General features: G+C 43.1%; 4 protein-coding genes across 4 annotated transcripts; all 4 read left to right on the top strand.

Annotated features, from left to right (window-relative positions):
* The first annotated feature begins 190 nt into the window (after positions 1 to 190).
* Positions 191 to 2,199, top strand: LOC148398221 (beta-crystallin B3-like). Its single transcript, XM_088375973.1, has 6 exons — positions 191 to 311; positions 660 to 753; positions 918 to 1,036; positions 1,139 to 1,271; positions 1,352 to 1,494; positions 1,588 to 2,199. The coding sequence occupies exons 1-6, from the start codon at positions 244 to 246 to the stop codon at positions 1,829 to 1,831; spliced, it is 801 nt and encodes a 266-aa protein (XP_088232099.1). The 5' UTR covers positions 191 to 243; the 3' UTR covers positions 1,832 to 2,199.
* A 1,293-nt stretch (positions 2,200 to 3,492) lies between these two features.
* Positions 3,493 to 5,628, top strand: crybb2 (crystallin, beta B2). Its single transcript, XM_088377056.1, has 6 exons — positions 3,493 to 3,573; positions 4,286 to 4,373; positions 4,536 to 4,654; positions 4,768 to 4,900; positions 5,070 to 5,212; positions 5,291 to 5,628. The coding sequence occupies exons 2-6, from the start codon at positions 4,311 to 4,313 to the stop codon at positions 5,457 to 5,459; spliced, it is 627 nt and encodes a 208-aa protein (XP_088233182.1). The 5' UTR covers positions 3,493 to 3,573; positions 4,286 to 4,310; the 3' UTR covers positions 5,460 to 5,628.
* Positions 5,629 to 6,354: 726 nt separating this feature from the next.
* ctu1 (cytosolic thiouridylase subunit 1 homolog (S. pombe)) lies at positions 6,355 to 8,594 on the top strand. The gene is made up of 3 exons (XM_088377297.1): positions 6,355 to 6,558; positions 7,166 to 7,666; positions 7,807 to 8,594. Exons 2-3 carry the CDS (start codon positions 7,171 to 7,173, stop codon positions 8,340 to 8,342), a joined length of 1,032 nt encoding a protein of 343 aa, XP_088233423.1. The 5' UTR covers positions 6,355 to 6,558; positions 7,166 to 7,170; the 3' UTR covers positions 8,343 to 8,594.
* Positions 8,595 to 9,395: 801 nt separating this feature from the next.
* LOC148398224 (uncharacterized) lies at positions 9,396 to 22,303 on the top strand. The gene is made up of 14 exons (XM_088376739.1): positions 9,396 to 9,564; positions 16,430 to 16,629; positions 16,736 to 16,818; positions 16,885 to 17,024; positions 17,098 to 17,281; positions 17,411 to 17,525; positions 17,633 to 18,778; positions 19,180 to 19,446; positions 19,543 to 19,926; positions 20,050 to 20,208; positions 20,291 to 20,464; positions 20,535 to 20,616; positions 20,699 to 20,847; positions 20,933 to 22,303. Exons 1-14 carry the CDS (start codon positions 9,552 to 9,554, stop codon positions 21,197 to 21,199), a joined length of 3,363 nt encoding a protein of 1,120 aa, XP_088232865.1. The 5' UTR covers positions 9,396 to 9,551; the 3' UTR covers positions 21,200 to 22,303.
* The last annotated feature ends 88 nt before the right edge of the window (positions 22,304 to 22,391 follow it).

Raw genomic sequence — 22,391 nt, forward strand, 5'->3', positions numbered from 1 at the left:
GTATATTTGTGCTGAGTGAGGTTGTCCATGCAATCCTCTTGGCTCTCTCGCCTCTGTGCCTATGCACAGTGTTGGTTGGCAGGCAGGCGGACAGGCAGCGCAGCCTGTGCCAACACAGCTGCCTATTGAGAGGCAGCGTGATGGACACAATGTGAGTGACAGACTTGCTGTATCAACAGCTCCCCCTTTTCTGCTGTTGTGGTCAGAAATAAACCATAAATACCCCCCTGTCCCTGCCCTTGAATGGCTCAACCCCACCAACGACCAAGTGGCTTTGAAAAAGGACGCCACTTCTTAGCAGACAGACGCAGGTAAAGTCGATCAGCATCCGGATACAGTAGTCAATTGGGTAACAATTTTGAGAATCTGAAGTTGGATACTGCACCAGTGAACATGAATCTTGTCCGAATTAGATGAAGTGATTGAGCCAAATGTACTTGGTATATAGATTTAATAAACATTCACATTGCTTTTGACATACATATCAGGTGTAATCCATACATTTTGTTATATCAGATTTCAACTCACAGACACCTCAATATAATTTCTCAATGATGTCTGACCCATTTGAATGTTGGTCTGCATGCTCCTTTTTACCAAGGTGCATATAATGGCCAATGGTATCTTTTTTGGTGTGTGTTTGTGCGTTAACTAAAAAGTGGAGGAGCAATTGGAAGAATGTCAGAACAGCAGGGTGCCCCAGAGCAGCTGGCTGCAGGAAAGAGCCAGGGTGGAGCCGGAGCCACATACAAGGTATTGAAATAGCAAGCATACGCAGCAGTGAGATTTATGCACATGCCAATAATGCCACACAGCCACTCATGCTTGAACGCGCCCCTCTTCTAAACTGTTTAACATACACTTCACGAATGCCTGAAAGACCCCCCCCCCCCTCTCTATTTTTCTCTATGACCCAGGTGGTGCTGTTTGAATTTGAGAACTTTCAGGGAAGCAAAGCTGAGTTCTCAGCAGAGTGTCAAGATGTACTCGAGAAAGGCCTCCAGAAGGTTGCCTCGGTGATAGTTGAATGTGGGCCGTGAGTAATCTTTGGAGATGTTTCAATTCACACCTATGTATGCATTCTTTGAAATGTGTCGATTTAATCACATCCTTTTTGTTGTCCTTTTTATTCCAACAGATGGGTGGCTTATGAGCGTCACGGCTTCACGGGGGAACAATTTATCCTGGAGAAAGGCCAGTACCCTCGCTGGGACACTTGGACCAACAGTCAGAACAGCTACTCCCTCTTGTCTCTAAGGCCACTCAAGTTGGTGGGTATAAGTCGCTTAGTGAATCTCAATGGGTTTTACGTTTGCCATATCAGCATGTTGTGTCTACCGTCCATTTCCAGGATAGTGCTGACCACAAGATACACTTGTTTGAGAACCCCGGCTTTACAGGTAGAAAACTGGAAATTATTGACGATGACGTTCCCAGTTTGTGGGGCCACGGTTTTCAGGATCGCGTAGCAAGTGTCAAAGCTCTCAATGGAACGTAAGATCTCTCCTCACTATCACTTGATATTATCCTGATAGTCTGTGGGCAATTTTGGACTCCACATTCTGTGTATCTATGAAACTTCTCCAGATGGGTTGGCTACATGTACCCAGGCTACAGGGGGCGCCAGTTTATCTTTGAACTAGGGGATTTCAAGCACTGGAATGACTGGCACGCCCCCGTGCCCCAGATCCAGTCTGTCCGACGCGTGCGGGACATGCAGTGGCACAAGACGGGCTGCTTCTCTGCTACAGATCCGGCTCCAGCTCCCACTCCGGACCCTGACCCTGCTCCAGCACCACCCGTTCCTTCTACCAAAGGTGGATCCAGCTGAGCGGGATCCTAACCTGCTTCTCCCAAGCCCCATGCAGAGCCCTGTCTCTGCCCTCACTAACCTTGACAAATGCTGCTTATGCCCACAGGAGTGCCATATATATTTCCGTGGCCAATAAAAGTTGACTTGCAATTGGCGGTTGTTAATAATGCTCATGTAATTAGTCAAAGAGATGTCATGTAAACATTGTAGAAAAGTAACTAGAAGTGAAAAATCTTCCTGTACGTGAAACTATTCCAGTCTACCACTTTACCGTAGCATAAAGAGGCCACAATGTATTGTTGGTGTGTGATTAGCATTTAGTCATAAGCATGGAAACTATATCAAACTGTATGTAAGCTTGCTATTAAAAAATACAGTGCACCACATTTCCATCCTGTAGTCCTCATTGTCTGTTTGGTCAATCATTCAACAGCATTGTAATGACCTCTTGAAAGACAATCATCAAAAATCCAATTTTGAAATGTGACTCAGCCACAAAGAGCCGTAAAATATTTGATCATGTTCTATTCACATCTCCAAGTATATCAGGCAACCCCTCTGCAGCTTTGTCTTCTTTGCAGACACAACCCAAACATGCAAATTATATCATAAAGAACAGCATATAACCCTGAGCCTATACATAACAATTTACGCAGTTCTTATGTGTAGATGAAACTGATAAAATGTAGGCCAGACCACTTTGTAGGAAACATTTGGATGGATATGGTCAAATCCAAGGACAAAATACATATGGTGTATAACTTTCCCAATAGCTTACATTACCTGAACTTTTCCCTAAAATGATAAGAAACAACCAACAAACACAGAATGAAAATCTTCATAATGGTAAAATAACACACGGAGAGGGTTAACCTTAGAAAACGATGTCTACACTGTATGACAAAGTCAGCCTTTGATATCAGGAGTGAATCATACTAAATCAAAGCAAAATGTGACTTTGAATCTGGAATAATTGTGAAAATCTGCCACCAATAAATATTTGTAAATCACGATTCATGAGTCTGCCCTCTTTTATTTATTTTTTTATGATTTTATTTCTACCATACCATTGTCAGACCACAAATTAAGAGTTCTCAGTTTGTATTTGTACACAATCGCATGTCTGTATGTACTGTAAATAACATGCTCCACAAACTACGTACATGAGATGTGCACAAACTACAGTCAGCTCATTTAACAAGTTGGCAGTTAAATGCCTTGATGTGGAGCATATCTAATTTATCTGTATGACCTGTTTAATCTTGACCAAATGACTTTTTTTTTTTTTTTCACTGTAAAGTAGGCAAAGTACTGCTTTATGAAAGGGTACAAATTAGACACGATTGTTTGACCAGAGTTTGGATTAAAATTTACTTGACTTCAATTGATGCCTTTATAGTTATGAAAAATAACTTTCTAAGCATTGTCTTCCACGAGCCGCATCACAGGAATGTTCACTCTACTCTCTCATTGTGGGTGGGGACCTTTTGGCACTGTTTGTGCTGAATCATGGGGATATTCAACAATGACTGGCTGGATAAAACTGACAAGTAATGAAATTACTTTGGGGGGGGACACCCCAGCGTAGGGGGTGGGAGTCTACGCAGTGACCCCTCAACTCAGTCCGCCTGGCCTATGGCAGGCCTCTCTGCGAGCTGGCACAGTCACGGTGGGTAATGTTGGCAGAGTTTCCCCCCTGTGTTTCCTGTATATATTGAGTGAGCGCACCATCACAACCACACTGGCACGGACTGGCACTGGTAAGACTTCATCTTTATTATTTTGGATTTTAACAGTCATTTCCATGATGGTTAAATTTGAGACAAATGCAATGCTACTCTTTTGTTTTGTCACATAATCCTTCGTTATTGTATTCATTCTCTTACAAATTCACATCAAAGGTTTTCACACTTTGGGCAAAATTTGAGTATAAGTGAGCTTTTATTTGGTGAATGGTATATTTTATTTGACACTGAAAGTGGAAAATTTTTCAAAAGGTTGCTATATGATGCATTTTATGAATGTATATTTTATTCGAATGCTTTCAATGAGTGATTCTTAACTGTTAGGTTGTGAAAAGCTAATCAAAAAAGTATATATTCAAATGTGATGTGTGTCAGTGATGTTGAATTTTCACTCAGCAAAAAAACATTTTGATAAGCTCGGGTATAAATGACATTTATAAGTTATAAGTTTTGACACTTTATTTTATTTCTGTACATATTTATATCGAATTAACTTGTTCCTTCTCAGTTCTTTAAGCACGTAATGTGTCATGATATGAAATAGTGCATTTTGAAGAGGGCGGGTGGCTTGGCCCCAACAAAAGTGTAAATGTGGCTTCCAAAGAATCAGTTTAACTCAAAATGTGACCTCATATTTCATCATCCCCATATTTTAGCTTTGTATGTGCATATCTAGCTATATTATTGTAACAGTAATAAATGTAGCTATGCTATGTTTGGGTTTCAGTTTCATCTTTGCCTATCAATTTATTATGGCCACAGACCATCAGAACCCCGCATCCAAGCAGCAGCAGCCAGGCTCCAGTGCACTCAAGGTAACAAAGTGATTGCATTAAAAAAGGATGCCACCCGCGAGGTTCACTTACCCCTTTGGAGTCAACACTTCCGTTGTGTTACTCAAATGGCCACGATTTTACTTGACTGGCAGATACATATGAATTAACATTGCTTCTCCCCGGTCTGTTGTTGCCCTCCAGCTGGTTATCTATGAGCAGGAAAACTTCCAGGGACGGTGCCATGAGCTGACTGGTCCCTGTAACAACCTCCAGGAAGCAGGCGTGGAGAAAGTGGGCTCCATACTGGTGCTTTGTGGACCGTGAGTCTGGGTTTAGAGATGGACTCCAAATATAATTTAAGAGGAAGGCTATTCTGTGGATTCATGTCCACATAGAACACAAGCCCAGATCTCTTTCTTTTAACTCCTCTCAGATGGGTGGGATATGAGCAGACCGACTGCAAGGGCGAGCAGTATGTGTTTGAGAAGGGGGAGTATCCTCGCTGGGATTCCTGGACCAACAGCAGGCGCAGTGACACCATTGCTGCATTCCGACCAATTAAAGTGGTGAGAAAGTGCACTTTTTTCCACGAGTGATTTTTTGTCATATACTACAAGGTCTTCCCCCTAATGTTTCGCTCTGAGAGCATCAAATGCATCTTTGCAGGATGAAAGCTTGAAACCAAATTTGCTGATGAGAACATCACTCACTATGCTAATTCGGTTTGGTTCTCAGGACAGCCAGGAGCACAAGATTGTCCTTTATGAGAACCCCAGCTTCGCAGGCAAGAAGATAGAAATCATCGATGATGATGTCCCCAGCTTTCACGCGCATGGCTACCAGGAAAGAGTCTCCTCTGTTCGGGTTCAGAGCGGCACGTGAGTCCAGCTAAAGCTTGTCGCCGTCCTCTACAGCTTCAAACTAATCCAATTCCATTTGTGCTCCTGACACGCCAGTTGGGTGGGCTACCAATATCCGGGCTACAGAGGCTACCAGTATCTGTTCGAGAAGGGCGAGTATAAGGACAACACGGAGTTCGGCGCCCAGATCCCACAGATCCAGTCGGTTCGGCGCATCAGAGACATGCAGTGGCATCAGAGGGGTGCTTTTCATCCCGTCAACTAAGCTCATGCGTATTTCCAAGTATGAACCTTGACCTCTGCACGCTTACTCCCATCCAGCAATGAGCATTTCCTTCATGAGTTGCAAACTGCATGGATAGGCCAACTCATTGCAGCTGTTGCAGAAGTGAATCATTTGAAGCGACTGAATAATAAATTGCTTCTTGCTTACATTTCTCTATGCGAGTCTGTTCTGTGAAAATGACCAGAATGTGCTACACCATCTCAATGTTCTTAGCTGTCAGCTGGTCTGAGTAACTTAATTTTTTGCCCAAATTCGCGTCATGGTCGATCATTAATATAGGCTAATGTGACAATGTCATGATTACAGCAAATATTTGCTCGAAAAACAATTCAAGGCCATGAAAAGAAAAAGAACAATCAATTAAAATAATTAGTTATGGCAGTAACTCAGTGTGTCTTGTGCTGCTTGATCTGTACATTTAGGATAAATCTGTAGTTCATCATCTGATATAGACAATCATTACGCGGATATTCTTGGAGTTTGCCAGAGAAACAGACAAAAGCCCACCAATTCAAAGTGTTATTAATGTTCAAACTGTGCATAGTGTTACAGTGGCACAAACATTTGCCTTTTAATCCAGTAAAAAAAAATTTTTGCCTTTCATGTACAGCTTTACCCCCAATTATTCAAGTAGACTATATTTTTCAAAGTACAGTTCAATTGTATTTAATTTGTGAGTACTATAGGCTAACATGCATTTGTATTTAATCTTAATTTATAAAGTTGTATTTGAGTTAAAAAAGGCATTTTTATTTTATGATCAATGCTTTTAAATCAAATTATTATTTAGAAAGACTTTAAAGCGCAGTTAGTGTGAATGTTCAAAATGTACATAATATAAAGTTGGTGAGGTATTTCATGGCGTTGACGGCAGGGTGCGCTGTTGGCAGTTGACGTGATTCCTCGTTCGTGAAGAAGAAGAGCTGTTGGAACGCAGCTGTCGTTAGCTAGGCTGCATGCGCCTCTCAAATGTCTCAATTTTCTCCACTACTTCTTAATTGAGCTGGAGAAGTTCACGTTTGTGCTACACTTCTTCCGTACATTGGCATTCTTTCTCAACCCTGACTCTGCTAAAACGGTATGAAACGTTTTACACTTAAACGAGACTTCACACTCCCTTGTGTTGTCGTAGCTAACCAGTGAGAATCATTATGGTGAATTTAAAGGGAGCAATTTTCCATTCTAGACTCAAAATTGAGACTTTGCTTTTAGTGGTAGTACATCAAAGTGGGATTCTCTAAACCTTATCAAGTAATAAATAATAAAATTTGTTGCTGCTTACTATTTTGTATACGGCTCGTGGGAGAGTTGGATCACCGATTTTAGTGAGGATGTATATAAAATTGCAAAGCATACAACGTAGTTGTCTTTGAATATATTTTGGACATCACACTGAAAGTAGAAATCCTTTTGGATGAGGTCTGATGATCGTTGTGGCCCTTTAGTTCGCTCTCGTCGACCAAGCCATATATGGCATAAATGTCCTTCTATTGGGTAGAAGTAAATAAAGAACGGTGTAACACTACCTATATTATATGGAACTTTAAAAATGTTATTGATGTCCATAAATTTAACCATTTAAAATAGTGCTACATACAAAAATAGAACAGTAAAGATTGGGTTTATTGTCAAATTGTCAAAATGATTGTAGACCCAATGATGTAATCACATCTCTGTCTCAACAGCAAAGATGCCTGTCCAATGCAGCAGCTGTGTTGAGAAGCGTGCCATGCTGAAACGTCCAAAGACGGGCCACTCGCTGTGTAAGGAGTGCTTCTTCTGGGCCTTCGAGGAGGAGGTGCATCAAACCATCGTGGCGGCAAAGTTATTCCAACCCGGTGAGATCGTTGGGATCGCCGCATCTGGTGGCAAAGATTCCACAGTTTTGGCGCACGTAATGAAGCTCCTGAACGAGAGGTACTCGTACGGCTTGAATCTCATGCTCCTCTCTGTGGATGAGGGCATCACTGGTTACAGAGATGACTCTTTGGAGACGGTGAAGAGGAATCAGCAACAGTATGAGCTTCCACTGAAGGTCGTGTCATATGAGGAGCTGTACGGATGGACTATGGATGCCATAGTGAAGCAAGTGGGACTAAAAAATAACTGCACCTTCTGTGGAGTGTTCCGACGACAGGCGCTGGATAGAGGAGCTGTCATGCTGAAAGTGGACAAGATATGCACAGGTAAGTTTATTATAGAGTTTTGCTTTTTTAATTGATTATATTTGAATAAATAATACATTTTGATAATAACGTTTTGGTGATGTTGAATGAATGAGGTTGTATTTAAGTCAATGAAGACTAATGCCGGTGGTTTTGTGCAGGTCACAATGCCGATGATGTAGCTGAAACGGTACTGATGAATGTCTTGCGAGGGGACATTGCGCGTCTGCGGCGGTGTACCGCCATCTCCACCAACAGCGAAGGCGACGGGGTCGTACCACGCTGCAAGCCTCTCAAATATGCTTATGAGAAAGAGATCGTTTTGTATGCTTACTTCAAAAAGTTGGACTATTTTTCCACCGAATGCATCTACTCTCCCAACGCTTATCGTGGCTACGCAAGGACCTTTTTAAAAGATCTGGAGAGCGTACGTTCCAGCTCCATTATTGATATCATCCACTCGGGTGAGAATCTTTCTATACGGGATGGGGTGAAGATGCCTGTGCAGGGAACTTGCAGCAAGTGTGGTTATATCTCCAGTCAGACATTGTGTAAGGCCTGTGTGCTTCTGGAAGGTCTTAATAGAGGCTTGCCCAAGCTGGGCATTGGAAAACATCACCGCTTGCATGAAAAAATTGTCAACAATGAGCCATTTACTGAAAAGGAGGAGAGGAAGTTGAAAGTGCTTGACATTTGACAAGTATGACACCAAGAAATTATATTACTTTTCTCTGAAGATGAACATTGTTAACACACTTAACTGCCACCTTTGATTGACCATACCAACTCCAGGGGATTTCTAAAAGTTAGTTACTGTGGTTATTAGTACCCATGATCAATTGGTGTGCTATTATGTGTATAACATGACTGTATTCATTTTTTTTAACATTCTTGGTTGGAGTTGGAGTACCACTTGAAATGAAAATTATAGCAGTCAATATTCTTTACACCTCTGATGTAATTTATTGCTTTCACACTTTTAATTATCTTTTAACTATTAATTGTCTTTCGTAGCTCTTTTTGACTCTGTGGATGGTGCCAGCAGGCTTTAATTTTGCACTGATAATACTAATTAAATAGGGGTTCTCAAACTGGGGCTCTGCAATATAATTCACAAGATATTAAGCATAAAAATATGCATCCCTTCATTTGGTGACCAGTCTTCTGCTAAAATAATTTAAAAAGAATTATAGAAGAATCAACGAATGGATGGACGCATGTTTTCCTTACAATAAATGGGTAGTTCACACTTGAGCAATTCATAGTAGTGGATCTCCTGCAGGAAGTTCCAGCTCCTTAAAAATGTCATATGCTGTCTCAAACAAAAATAATTATGCTGAGAAATGACAGTTAATAGGTTTTAAAACCATCCATCCATTTTTGTCTAATTACTGTGTTGCATTTAGTTTGCATGAGTGGTTTCTGCAAGATGGAATCCTTGCAAAAGTCTTCTTTAAAATTGTGTAGGAAGTGATTCTTCAACTTTTTACACCCATGTACCTCAAAAAACAAAACGATAATCTAGTTTACCGAGTAGCACCCATATGTCATAACCAGACCAAAGTACAGTTGGATAGCAGGCATTATTTATAGCTTGTCAGAACAATGTTTTACCATATTTTACTGAATTTTGTGTTCGTGACCTCGTGTTAAAAGACGATGTGGTCGTTTGGCCACTAGATGTCGCTCCAAAATCCACGCGTGTTGAGTGCCAGGCGCGCTCTGGCTCCATCGAAGTACACGTATCGTGCGCGCACACAGTTGGCGCGTTCACGTGAACGACCCTGACCAACTTCCAGGAGGAAGAATCAGAAGTGAAGTTTGCAGAGGAAAGCTCACACTTGGCTCAAAGTGTTTGAAGGAACTGTGGAGCATTGAGTCACACGGGTCGAAGCAGACACTCGGCATGGACGACCTGGGTGAGTTTTAACCTTATGCTGCATTGGAAAGGGTCGTGTTCGGGATTGAGAAACCAAAGTAGCGGCGAATGCAGGGCGGAGGAGTCAACGTGACAAGGAAAAGTTTCTCCATTCACTGTGAGCCGCATTCCAATGTTGATGCAAACTTATACTGAAATTTTACCCCATTTGACATTTTTCATATTTTCGCCGTTTGGTGTTTTTGCAGCAATTATATTAGTGTTATCTTAGCGCTAGCATTTACATTTTAAAAGTCCCTCCCTTGGGACGTCAGCAGATTTCCATTTCAATAACTCGTAGCATGTGTTTTATCCACCGAATTTACTCCGTACTGCGGATCTTGTTGACTGATCTTTTGATGATAACCCGTCAACTTTTGCCTCAACAAGTTGCGGATTGTACGTGGAGAGGTGGGCACGCCAACAGGCCTCCCCTTGTCTGTATTCACAAGAAGAAAAGACAGGCAAAAGATGAGTTGTGATTAAATGGTGGAATTCAACATTCACTCCGTGAGACTGAAATGATGAGCCTCTGTAAAGCGACATAAAACGTTAATAAATAAGTAATGCTCGCACAGCATCGACATTACAGTTTGCTGTATTGGAGTGTGATTCTGTACAGCATTATAGGAACAGCTTGCAAATTGATGTTGTCATTGCTGCTGCTCCAGTCATAATAAGCAAAAACCACAATGCCTTCATGGGAAATTTTGGCCTTGAATGCAGGTTTATTTAGCAGTGATACACATGAAATAAGCCTGTGACTAATACTAAACCCAACTTACAGTGTATATAAGGATGCACAGTGCCCTCACATAGTTTGCAAACTTGTGGATTTTTTGTTTTGTTTTACCTCCATTGTAGTTAAAAACTCAACTGTTTGCTGTTTTTGTGCTCAGGGCAATAGCAGTATTGCTATGGTGACATCCAGTGATATAGTATTGGTGCCAAGGAAACAGTTCCAAGTGGCATTGTCTTCTAGATTTGTCCACACTATGGATTTTACTTTGCAGAAAAGCAGGTGTTGGGGTGTTGGCCTGACTTAATTATTTATTTTATTTATTTGTTTTGTGGCGTGAACACCTCCAGAAGGCGAGTGAAGGCTGATTGTTGGTCAAAAGGAGCCTGCAGTCTTGCTGAAGTAGCCCAAGTTTGAAGGCGGTGCAGAGGGGGCGGGCTGCAGAAGAATTCATCACTCTGATGCAGGCTCCAAGGTCAAATACTCTGTGGGTCATGACCTATTTCTACTCTTGACTTCATACATGTTGCCCCAAATGGGAGAGCTGTCGCCTTGTCAAACGTGAGCCCCTGATGCTTTGGAATTGTTTCAAATATATTTAGTTATTTTCTGTAAGGTACGGTAAATGCGATTGTTATCACCCATCAATTTTTTCACTGGGCCATCATGGATATGTAAAGCTGAACAGTGTCAAGTATTTACTTCACATCCTTTAAACCACACTTGTCAACAACTTCTAGATGTTCTGTTTGGAAACATGATCGTTCCACCTCCATAGGAAAGGGAATTCCCTCTGAGAGCTAGCACTTTGAAGTTCAGTGGGTTCCGAGTTAGCCCCTGGGATGCGTCCGTTTATACCAGTTATAGGATGCCAGTAAATCACGAGGCAGTTGTGACATGGGCGGCGAGTAAGAGTTGATTCCACACTCACTGTCCAAATGTCAGCAGTAGCAATGGTCTTGTGATAGTTACCCGAAGTCTTTTGATCTATAAAATATAACATTTGTTATGAGAGAAGAAAAGAGTCAAGAAGAAAAGTCATGACTATTATGACCATCTATCTTAGTTATTGCAACTTAGCGGTATTATGAAATGACAGATACATGAACCTAAGCATTGTGACAAGTTTATTTTGATTCCAAAAAACCCTGCAGCAATACACCAGCGTATCAGCTGATCATGTTTCAGACAAGGTCTCGTTGAAAGACGGCTTGCGGTTGAGCCGACATGCTCTTAAATGTTGTGTGTTCCAACAGCATACTCACAGTCATTTCGCGGCTTCTGCGTCCCAGTTATTGGGTAGCACAGTTAGTGTAACCCGACGAGCTATCATCACCCTATCGTGGCTGCACCCCGGTAAAAATCGCCGGGCTCGGCTGGACAAGACGGAAGCTCATGGCTGTAAATCACTTTCGTTCCCGAACTCCCCACCCATCCTGTTCTGGATCTGGGGAAGAGCGAGCAGCATGGCTGACCTCATCGCTTAGGCAACAGACCCTGCCCCACATCCTGAGGAAACAGGAGAAAAACAATGAGCAGAGTCAGCGCTGAAGGCCACTGTTAGAAACGCCGCTGGGAGTTGACACTGGGGTCCACAATTCTTTCTATTTTCCCGTCTTTGGTCTTCTTTGCTCCCTCTCGCATCTTCTTAGTTGTACCCCTGGTCCATTGATGATTTTTACTTTGCACATAAAGTTGTTTTTTGAGGTACTATAGTGTTCCAGGGGGAAAGCGTGTGGAACGACGTACTAAGTACTGACGGAATTGTTGTTTTTTATTTTCTGTCAATATACTCTTTAAGAATTGGATCGCTGGTGACTGCCTCTCACTGTACTTTACATTTCAGCAGATTAAGTATGCAAATAAGTGAATGTGACATATGTAAAGGTGGAATGTCAATTTCTTAGATTCCACCCAGGTAATCTCTTTTGCACTAGCGGGTCACATTGATTTTTCAGGTTCTTTACTTTTTTTTTAAAATCAGAGCAATGCGTCACTCAGTGGTTTCATTGGAAAGTATCTGCAGGAGCATGATAAGAACTCAGGTATTTGGGAGCAGGGAGGCGTGACTGTTTTGTGATGGAAAAAATGGAACGAGGGGGTCTTAAATCATATCAGCTAAAGCCTATAAAAAACTGGCTTCCCTTTGCATCTTTACACTGTACTGCTAGACTTACCTTGCTGTACCGACTGTCTGTCTGTCTGTCCGTCTATTTATTGTTTTTAAACAGAAATTTATTTTATACTGTGGCCATGTTTTATTGTTGTGCTTGCTTTTAAATATTCTCTCTTTGTCCCGTCATTGTTTGTGCGTTAATGGGTTTAGGAATTGTGAACAAAATTTCATTGTGCAATGTACACTGAGAATAGTCTTAAAATTCAAAGACAGCTTTTTCAGCAGCCAGTCCAGGGCCAGCTAATGACAGCAATATGTTCCATGTGAGCAAAAGCAAGAAAAAAAAAACACTGGGGAATGCTTGTAAAGTAGTAATTGCAAAAAGCATGTAACAAATGTGTGCACGTTGCATAGTCTATATTTCAAATGTTTTTGCAAGGCTTGTGTCGTCAGATGGTGATAGTTGTGTCAGCAATATACGCACATTTTTGGCACCCTTTCGCAAAATGAACAAAACCGCACAATCGTCACTGGAGTAACTTGAACCAGACAAAAGTATTAATAGATTTAAATAATGTGCAGAACATTAAACTAAAACCTGGCTTTTTGTTTTAATTGTAGTACAACACAACCATTAAAAAAAATATAATGAAACTGATCTACACTGTTAAATTGTACAATTTATGTTTGGAAATTGTTCATATTGAAAATGCTGCCAATGATGTCGTCACCTTCATTTTCTGTTGTGCCTTGTGCTCTGATACCCGACAGAAGTTACATGATGTTTGTGTATTTCTTGCAAAAGCCAGCTAAAAGCAAAAACAATTTTGCATTTGCCGCTAGATCACGACGACGTGTTAATAGGGTGTTCTGTGTTTTTAGCACATGCAACAAAGTGGTCTTTCTTTGAGGGCCTGCCACATCCTACACAATCGACAGATATGCATTCCTGACATATGCTTGAGGATGAATGTGGACTCTGTCAATTACATCAGTCTCGAGACTACGCCCCCATTTGTTATTCAACTGCAGGGGTAGGGCTTTCATTTTCTGCCATTAAGTATTCAACTCAATGAGAATATTTAGTTACTCATTTTATATGCGATTTAGTGTATTGGCACATGTGCTGTGCTTGTCTATCTATTAATTAACCGGCAGGCTGGACTCCACTAGCCCCCCCCCCTTCCTGGCATGTTAACATTTGCTGCCAGTCTTGTTTTATATAAATATCATCTAAGTCTGCTGGTCTAGGGTTTCATCGCGGGTCCATAAACAGGTGAGCTGTGCACCCTGGTGACCCATCCCCATGGCCCACGTGTTAATAGAAAGGATTAAACAGCTCTGCTTACACTCTACTCTTTGGTGCGCTCTGCGGTAAATACGCTGTTGTAGTATTGACAACATCATCATTATTCTGGAATTCAAAGTATGCACGAGATAACGGGGCGCATCCTGTAATTTGACATTTTCGGCATGAATGACTCTGCATCCGTTTACATTTGCCTCTTATAGTTTCCCTGTCAAGACAGGTGTGGGTATGAAATGAAAGGATAGGGCTAATTATACATCTCCTTCTGAGCCCGATTGCTTTCTTTCAGCACATCGGACAAAAGGAATGTGCGGAATGCTGCATCAACGTTCACATCCATCTGATAAAAGCAAGACCGTAGGGCGGCGGAAACTCGTGTGGTGGTACAGGGACAAGAGTGGACAAGCCCCACTGCCACAAGAATGTGTACTGTATCCACACACTGACAATTGCTTAGCCCAATCGGACACAGATGTCGCATTTGACTGGGCTCTGAGTCGCTGTAATAGATGTTTGACTGCTGCATTCAAGTCAGTCATAAACCTCTAGATGACATGTTTTCTCCAGAGACTGCACAATGAACGATTGAGTCAGTATACTGTCGAAGCAGAATTGGACTTTGTCCTCTGGCTTCAAGTCCCTGTTTGGAATGGAAAAGATTAGTCTGTTGCTTGGCTTACAGGGCATGTTTTCAATCTAAATGCTTCTATCGCTTTGTGAACCACACTTGGGGACATAGACAAACACACACTGTCATTCAGAGGCAACACTCGAGATTGCCCTCTACAGGGGAAATCTTTCCCATTAAAAGAGGAAATAGTTTTACCCAAGAGTTAAGTGTTTAACTGAACACGTATACAAATGACTTGACAACACATAAAACAAAAACAATCGTAATGCAATTGCGATCTTTTGTATGTAATCATGCAGAACTGTATTTACTTTCTCCCTTGTTTCTTGGATGGTTATCCTTCTCATGCGAATGGAAACTGCTGAGTCCACATAGTCCAAAATGTGGTTTCAGAAAGTGGCACAGTATTTTCAAAAGCCTCAGGCAGTGGCGTTTCTTTGCCAGTGTGAGAAACCTTTCTAGGAACAGCTTACTCAAAATATTTGTTGACACTGAGTCAATTTTTTTTTTCTACGATGCAAGTGTTTACAGTTTGTATAAATCACACTGTACAAGCCAAGATTGGTATTTTTCCTTACTGGAGGCTTTGTCTTTTAAGTGACAGTCATCATCAGCGGGTCCTTGTTCAGCATGTCAGCGCCAGGTGCAGATTATTTTGAGAGGGCCGTGATATTTCAGCTCATTTGCACAGACATGAGCTACTCGCTGGGCTTAGCGCTTTAAATAGGCAGGAGTCCCATGTGGTTTATGGTAAACCAGACAAATTCAACACGTATCCTCTGGGCAGGATGCCAGGATGCATATACAGTATTGGTCACAACATGTGTGTCCATGACTTTTCTGGGATTTGGATCTAGTAAATGATTGCCATTTAAAATACTTTACAGTTTACATTTGCCAAAATCATTTAGTATCTTGGACGAGAAGATTAAAACAAATCTCATTACTTTCACTGGGGGGATACTGTCAGGCAAGTTTGGTGAGCAGACCCCTCCCTCAACCCTGCAGAAGTGTATCATTGCTCTTGTTCCCCTCACTATCTTTGTCTACTTCACAAGAACACATTGCTGTGAATGGGCACATACAACAGGTGCAGCAAGAATGTGAGTACAGATTCTGATCTTTTTATGGTGCCTATTTTAAAAGTTAAAATTTGAAGCATTTGTCAGTGTTTTTAAATGTTCTATTGGCATTGACATCTGTAGCGTGTCTGTCATTGTACCTCAGTAATATGAAGTAGGTTTGAGCCTGACATGAAATATTTAACCTCAACTTAGTTTTTGTGAAAGTGTGCTGAGAGATGGCTTGATATGACGTTGTATCGTAGGAACTCAGTGGGACAAACTGGGAGATGTGGAATGACTGAGACAACATTCTAAATAGGGATAGTTTCTCTCTCCTGAAGAATGTTTTATTTTCATGTTGTGTATCCATAGAAAAAAAATCACAAGTGGATTTTCAGGTTCCAATCGATATTATTTGTATGTATATTGTAATCCATTCGTTGTTGTTTTTTTCTCTTTATCTCTTCCATTGCTTGTGATTCAAAAGTGTTCCAAGTGTCTTAAGTGTCGAAGTATGCAGCTGGCAGAGGATGGATACATTGTGTGATGTAAGAGTCTATTTTATACTAGCATTCTATTGGCCACTAAGCAGCAGGACATAATCCCTGGACAAGGTTCAGAAACACCTCAGCTTTGTTGTTCAGAACAATCACATGGTTTCGGATCTATGTCTCTCCAAAGTGGAGGCTATCTGGAGGACAGGTAACTCATTCGCTGCCAGCCCAGTAAAAATGGAACTTTGACGTCTGTTGCCGTCAATGGTGGTGAATGACGTAAGCAACTCATTGACAGTAGGGTTGTATTTATAGTGGACGGCAAAGAATGTTGAGGATGTTTTTGAAAGGTCAGAATGTTTAGTCATGATGGCGATGTTAGGAAGTGAATTGCACTGGGGACGAGTTGCAATATTTACCAGTACACACATAAGTGATCGTGCAAAAAACACCATGAATCATGTCTTTGTTTGGGAAAGGTCATAAAATGGTCTGGTAAACGTTGTCTTGCAGACGCTTTACTGGCTGACCTGGAATCAACCACGTCCCACATTTCAAAGAGACCAGTGTTTTTACCAGATGAGACGCCCTACTCTATCCCGAGTGGGAATTATTACCAGGATCAATCAGTTCCTCCTCCAGTCCCTCCTCCGCCCACAGTTGAAGCTCTGAATGGTTCCCTGCAAGACCACTCCCACCACTCTTCTCAGCAGGTACAAGATATAAAAAATCTGAAAATCTAAGATGGATAAAATAATTGAACTCTCAATCAATTCGCCTTTGTGTCTGTGCATATAACTGTCCTTAAAATGGCCGCAGTCTTTAGGTTCAGCCCAGAAGAGCTCATGGTCGAGGGACAGTAGTGGCTCTCCGTCTCATATTGAAGAAGACCACGTCTACAGGTTTGCCATCTACACTGCATCAGTTGCTCTTTATTGCTTCAGTTAACACTCGTTTCTCTTCCTCAGCTTTCCAAACAAACAAAAATCATCAGACTCATCAACATCAGCCATGACTTCTGCTCTGGGCAGCAACTTGTCTGAGCTTGACAGACTACTTCTGGAGCTTAATGCGGTTCAGCAGAGCTCCCCTTCATTCCCCACTACAGGTGAATTCAAGGGTTTCATCTTCATCAGGCCCGTTAGCATAGAACGTAATGAGTAATGTTTATGTTTTGACAGAAGAGAGACCCCCACCCCTACCATCCACCAGCATCACCCACTATGAGAATGGCAATGCCCCTGACATACGAGTTAGCCCTCCGCCTCAGGAGGAGCCCAAGAAAAATGGAACAAGGCAGGATGAGGGCCGGCCCACAGTGGAGAGTCTTTTGGATGAGCTGGAGGGCTCAGTGCCTTCAACCAGGTTAGCATGAGTTTAACAATAATTTTTTTTTTTTTTCTGCTCGCAAGAAACTATTTAGGACAATAGTTATTTTGTGTTTCACCAGCAGTTTGATGTTCCAAGGTAAACACTATGTATTTTATTTTCCAGCCCCTCCCCTCGCCACAGTGATATGGACAGCCCCTCGCAACAGCAGGCACGGATTTCAGCTTCATGTGCCACAAGAGAGTTAGATGAGCTGATGGCCTCTTTGTCTGACTTCAAGGTGCAGTCTAAAAAAAAAAAAAAGAAAAAGAAAGAAATCCCAAAACCATATTGAGGATGGTTTCTCTGTTCCTGCCTTCTGGCTTACTCTCATTTCTGTGTTTCTAGCCCAGCTCTTCTTCCACCCCTCCTCATCCTCCAGTCTCTACCTTCGTCACCCCAGTGGCTTCACCTTTCCTCAGTCTGTCCCACTCATCTGCCTGTGCTTCTCCTATGTTCTCTTTGCCTGCCGGTCTAGAACTGCACATAGATGAGGACGGGGTAGACCGAGCCTCTTTGAAACGTCTCCCTTGTCACAGTCCAATATCATCCCTTTCTGCAGCCAGTGATCTCGACTCTGTCGCAGATGTGCTTTCTGCAGTCCCACCATCGCCAAACAATTCGCTGCTTGTCCTCACCGTTTCCGGCAGAAACAACCAGCAGAGAAACAGTTCGAGCCCATCCACTACTCCCTCGACGACTTCAGTAAACACAGTCTTGGACCACAAGACTTCCAAATCACCTAGTCCATCTGTGGAGCACATTTCACCCCTAGCAGCTGCAGCCTCACCCCTTCACTCCCTCACCCCTCCTATCTCTATACCCAAGACTCCTTCACTTATCCTTTGTACTTCCTCTGTGTCACCGCCCCTCACCAATAACTCCTTCACACCCTCCTCCTCGGTGCCTCCGACCAACATTTCCTCATATACGACCATCACGAGTTCTTCAATTTCCAGTGGACATCTGTGGACACCTGCAGCCAAGAGCGCACTGCATCAGCTGCCTGTTGAAGACCCCTCCCTGAATGAAGCGCTCGACAAACTGCTAGAGATGAGTTTTGCACAAAGTCACTCAGTGGCCGAAGTGAAGGATCTGCAGCTGCACACGGAGGCGCGCTATCTTAGCAGAGGAGTCCCCGAGGTGCCGGAGGAACTCATCCTGCTCATGGATAGAAACAGTGTGCAGCCCGACATGTTCACCTGCACCGCTAACACCATCACAGATGAATCAGTGGACGGAGGTACCGACACCAACGGAGATCTGGACTGGGCTGATGAGGAGCTGTCCGTGTCCTTACACGACGGACTAGATGGCACCATGACGCCGTACACCGAGAGGCTGTACACAGATGGCAGCGTGACTCCACTGACGGAAGCTAGCTGGATGGATGATTCCATGACGCCGTCCACGTGTCCTGGGACGCCAGACGCTGCCTTGGACCTGCCTTTGTTGCAGCCACCCAATATGGACAGAGTGTCTGCCTCGGGACATGTAGGCATCTCGCTTGCTCGATGCAGGATGTCCTTGTGTTTCTCACGTGTGACATTGTTTGCTTTTGGGAGTGATGCATCGCTACCAGCTCGTGCCTACTGCTAAACAGCAAAGGAAAAGCCCTTTAGGCTCTTAACATGGATTGCTTTGCTGTTCTACTCACTGTGTGTTACAGAGAAAGCTTCACTTGAAGTTATTTGGCTTAGCAGAGGGTATGCAAGGAATGTAAGGTTTTGCCACAGCATGGAGTATGATTCTTAAGCCCCTCCCCCCCAAACGCTGCATTCCTGCTCGGAAATGTCATCATGCAATTGACTCACCTGGTCGATGTGCTCTTGCTGTTCATCACCGAGCTGTGGTATCTGTGGATTGATGATGAGATGCTCAACATTCCTGTCTAGATCAAATCTGTGATAAGGCGCACTAAAGAGACCCCCAATGTGCACCCGATGTATCGAGACGGTCTCCTGCGCAGGAAAATGGGCCCCGTCATTGTCAACAAGAACTCTTCCCAGGACCGCCTCATAGAGGAGCTTCAGGGCAAGTTTGGTATCGCCCGCTCTGAGCGTCGACGTAAACAGCCAGACGAGTGGATGATGGACGGGTTCGTTGTCACGTCCAAGCCTCAACGCTTCCGCCCTGACGGAGCGGTCGGCGAGGTGGACAAGGTCGGCTGCGGGCTTTTCAACAGACACAGTTGATTCACGTTCGGTGCCCACAGTTTCTCTTTGTGTGCTTCCCTTTTTGTTTCTCTTCCACTTTAGATTGTAATTTCCCCCGGGTCGCCTGCTCCCGTGAGACGGGTCCTCCCGCCTCAGTCACCTCCTGCTCCTCGTCCTCCTCCTATCATAGAAGACCCTAAACTCATGCTCCCAGTGCAGCAACATCCAGCTCCTTTACCTCCACCCCCTCCACCTCCCTCGCCCCCTCCCCACAGCCAAGCGCAAGACACAGCTCCACCTCAGCACATAATGACAGCTTCACAAGCACCACTGTCACCGCCCGCTCAGGAACCACCAGTCCACAAACTAGAGCCCCCCATGTCTATTCATAAAAGTCCAACCCACCCTTCACCACCAGTTGAACCCAAAGTCCTGGTATCTGTCGGCTGCCAAACTGACTATGACCCACTCTTCTCCTCGGTACAGGCTTGAACCCTCCATCTCTTTTTCCCTTTCTTCCTGTTGCACCTTTTACAGTACAGTAAATGCTTGCCATTAGCTATCAGGTGTATTTTCAACTCAATCCTTTCCATATTCCAACCTCCCCAGATGGCTCAAGGGAAAGGGGTTTCTTCTGGCGCTCAGCAGACACAGGTCAACAAGCTGGACAACATGCTTGGGAGCCTGCAGTCGGACCTTAACAAACTGGGTGTGCAGACAGTGGCCAAAGGAGTTTGTGGTGCTTGCTTCAAGCCAATTGTGGGGCAGGTGAGACGCTCAGATATTATTTGCTGAGGGCAAAAATGATCTCACCGTGACTTACTTGCGTATGCCATTTGTGTTTGTTTAGTTGGTGACTGCCATGGGGCGCACATGGCATCCTGAACACTTTGTGTGCACGCACTGTCAAGAGGAGATTGGCTCCAGAAACTTTTTTGAGCGCGAAGGACAGCCCTACTGTGAGAGAGACTACCATAACCTGTTTTCTCCTCGATGCCACTATTGCAATGGGCCCATACTAAATGTGCGTCCTCGCTTTTCTGCCTCTACCTTTCCTGCAAGTAGAACTCAATCTGTTTTTGTCACGTTTACAGCAAGTTGTAACTGCGCTGGATCGAACATGGCACCCCGAACACTTCTTCTGCGCTCAGTGTGGATGCTTCTTCGACCCAGACGGTAGAGCGGGTTCTTGATGAAATTTTACGTCAGCAAAACCTGAATTGAATTTTCTGATCTTTGATCTCCTTCTTCTTACAAGGCTTCCATGAAAAGGATGGCAAGGCTTACTGCAGGAAGGATTACTTTGACATGTTTGCTCCAAAATGTGGTGGCTGCGCGAGAGCCATCGTGGAGAACTACATCTCGGCACTCAATTCGCTTTGGCACCCGGAGTGTTTTGTTTGCAGGGTGTGTATCAGAAGGCGCTTTGCGGACCGGTAGGATCCGCCGTTAGAATATACATCTTCATCTCCTGTCAATTCTTTCTCTTCAGGAGTGTTTCACGCCATTTGTCAATGGAAGTTTCTTTGAGCACGACGGCCAGCCCTACTGTGAAGTCCACTACCACGAGCGCCGCGGTTCTCTGTGCTCCGGCTGCCAGAAGCCCATCACAGGTCGCTGTATCACAGCTATGTCCAAGAAGTTCCACCCGGAACACTTTGTCTGCGCCTTCTGCCTCAAGCAACTCAACAAAGGCACATTTAAAGAGCAGAATGACAAACCCTACTGCCACGGCTGCTTTGTGAAGCTCTTTAGTTAAGGAGCGAAGCAGCTACTTGTGGTACTGCGCAGAAAAGTGTCCGTAGCATCGAAGGCACTAGTCCAGACTGATGTCAATCAACGTAAGGTTGTGACCCTTTTCAAATGTGTGTATGCATAGGCTAAACATTATTCATCCTGCTTGGGATTAAGTCTATAAACTGTGCCCAATATTTCATAACAATGGAAATGAAGGGTGAAATAACGTTTGCATGTTTTAACTTATGACTTCAACTTTCCCTAATATTTTCTTTTCTTTCCATTACATTTGCTAGTTCCTTTACTTGTCAGGTGGCGATGAAAGACCGAGGACTGAAGAAATCATAAAATGTGCATTTTTAACATTCTCACTGGTTGAGTATGTCCTTTTTAGGATTTATTTTTTAGTTAAAATCAGACAATTAGAGCAGGGAGCAGGTGACCTGCTATTGTGCGATTAACTGATTTTCAACCAGCTTATGATGTTTTGTTTTAGTCTTTTATTGTGTCAAAGTTGACGCATTAATGTAAGTGAAACATCAACTGGAACTTGCTTGAGTGAGCAATTGGTTGTATTGTGGCGTGTGTGTGAAGATGTTTTCTTTTCACTCTGTGGATTTACTCAATCAGCCACACATTTTAGACTTGATTTGTTTATACCAGTATGTTAGAAAACATTTATTTGATGTACAGTACATGAGAAGGATATTTTTAGAGTAACGTCTTTCTAGACTTGATCACAATTCTAATTGTTCCACAGTAATTGCAGTTGTCTTGAGTTAGTAGAAAGCCAAAGCGAAATGTTTCACTGCCAAATCATTCCTTGTTTTCACTGATGAAAACAAACAGTTTCACCATTCATTTCCTCAAATTTTCACAGATATTACAGTTTATAGTAATTTCCAGCGTCTCCACCCTATTACCGTACAATTAATTTTGTAAATCTGCAATTTTAGGCGAGGCACTGGGATGCTTCCCAAGACTGTTTTTGATAGCTACTCCTTACAAAGATGGTGATCATTGGTTGGACTGTGATGCTGGACTACTGTGTTCCTATGTCAGAATCGTTGGACGACAAGGGCACTATATGGCATTGTATTATCAAACCATTAAACTTGTATCTGCAGTCGTGGCATGTCTTTTGTCCAATATGAGTGATTGTATTAAGACAGTTGGCTTTGACACCTTGTGACATTTTATTGAACGCAAATTGG

The sequence above is a fragment of the Syngnathus floridae genome, chromosome 5 (assembly GCF_059516105.1).
Source record: "Syngnathus floridae isolate MCC-2025c chromosome 5, RoL_Sflo_1.0, whole genome shotgun sequence".
Classification (NCBI taxonomy): domain Eukaryota; kingdom Metazoa; phylum Chordata; class Actinopteri; order Syngnathiformes; family Syngnathidae; genus Syngnathus; species Syngnathus floridae.

What these genes read in the sequence shown, in the direction of transcription:
- LOC148398221 (XM_088375973.1), top strand. Translation starts at nt 244, where the DNA reads ATGGCTCAACCCCACCAACGACCAAGTGGCTTTGAAAAAGGACGCCAC. An exon ending in GAGCCGGAGCCACATACAAG is followed by an intron (nt 754 to 917) that starts GTATTGAAATAG and finishes TCTATGACCCAG; the next exon opens with GTGGTGCTGTTTGAATTTGA. An exon ending in CTCTAAGGCCACTCAAGTTG is followed by an intron (nt 1,272 to 1,351) that starts GTGGGTATAAGT and finishes GTCCATTTCCAG; the next exon opens with GATAGTGCTGACCACAAGAT.
- crybb2 (XM_088377056.1), top strand. Translation starts at nt 4,311, where the DNA reads ATGGCCACAGACCATCAGAACCCCGCATCCAAGCAGCAGCAGCCAGGC. An exon ending in CAGGCTCCAGTGCACTCAAG is followed by an intron (nt 4,374 to 4,535) that starts GTAACAAAGTGA and finishes GTTGCCCTCCAG; the next exon opens with CTGGTTATCTATGAGCAGGA. An exon ending in CATTCCGACCAATTAAAGTG is followed by an intron (nt 4,901 to 5,069) that starts GTGAGAAAGTGC and finishes TTTGGTTCTCAG; the next exon opens with GACAGCCAGGAGCACAAGAT.
- ctu1 (XM_088377297.1), top strand. Translation starts at nt 7,171, where the DNA reads ATGCCTGTCCAATGCAGCAGCTGTGTTGAGAAGCGTGCCATGCTGAAA. An exon ending in AGTGGACAAGATATGCACAG is followed by an intron (nt 7,667 to 7,806) that starts GTAAGTTTATTA and finishes GGTTTTGTGCAG; the next exon opens with GTCACAATGCCGATGATGTA.
- LOC148398224 (XM_088376739.1), top strand. An exon ending in GAAGAAGACCACGTCTACAG is followed by an intron (nt 16,819 to 16,884) that starts GTTTGCCATCTA and finishes TCTCTTCCTCAG; the next exon opens with CTTTCCAAACAAACAAAAAT. An exon ending in GAGTGTCTGCCTCGGGACAT is followed by an intron (nt 18,779 to 19,179) that starts GTAGGCATCTCG and finishes ATTCCTGTCTAG; the next exon opens with ATCAAATCTGTGATAAGGCG.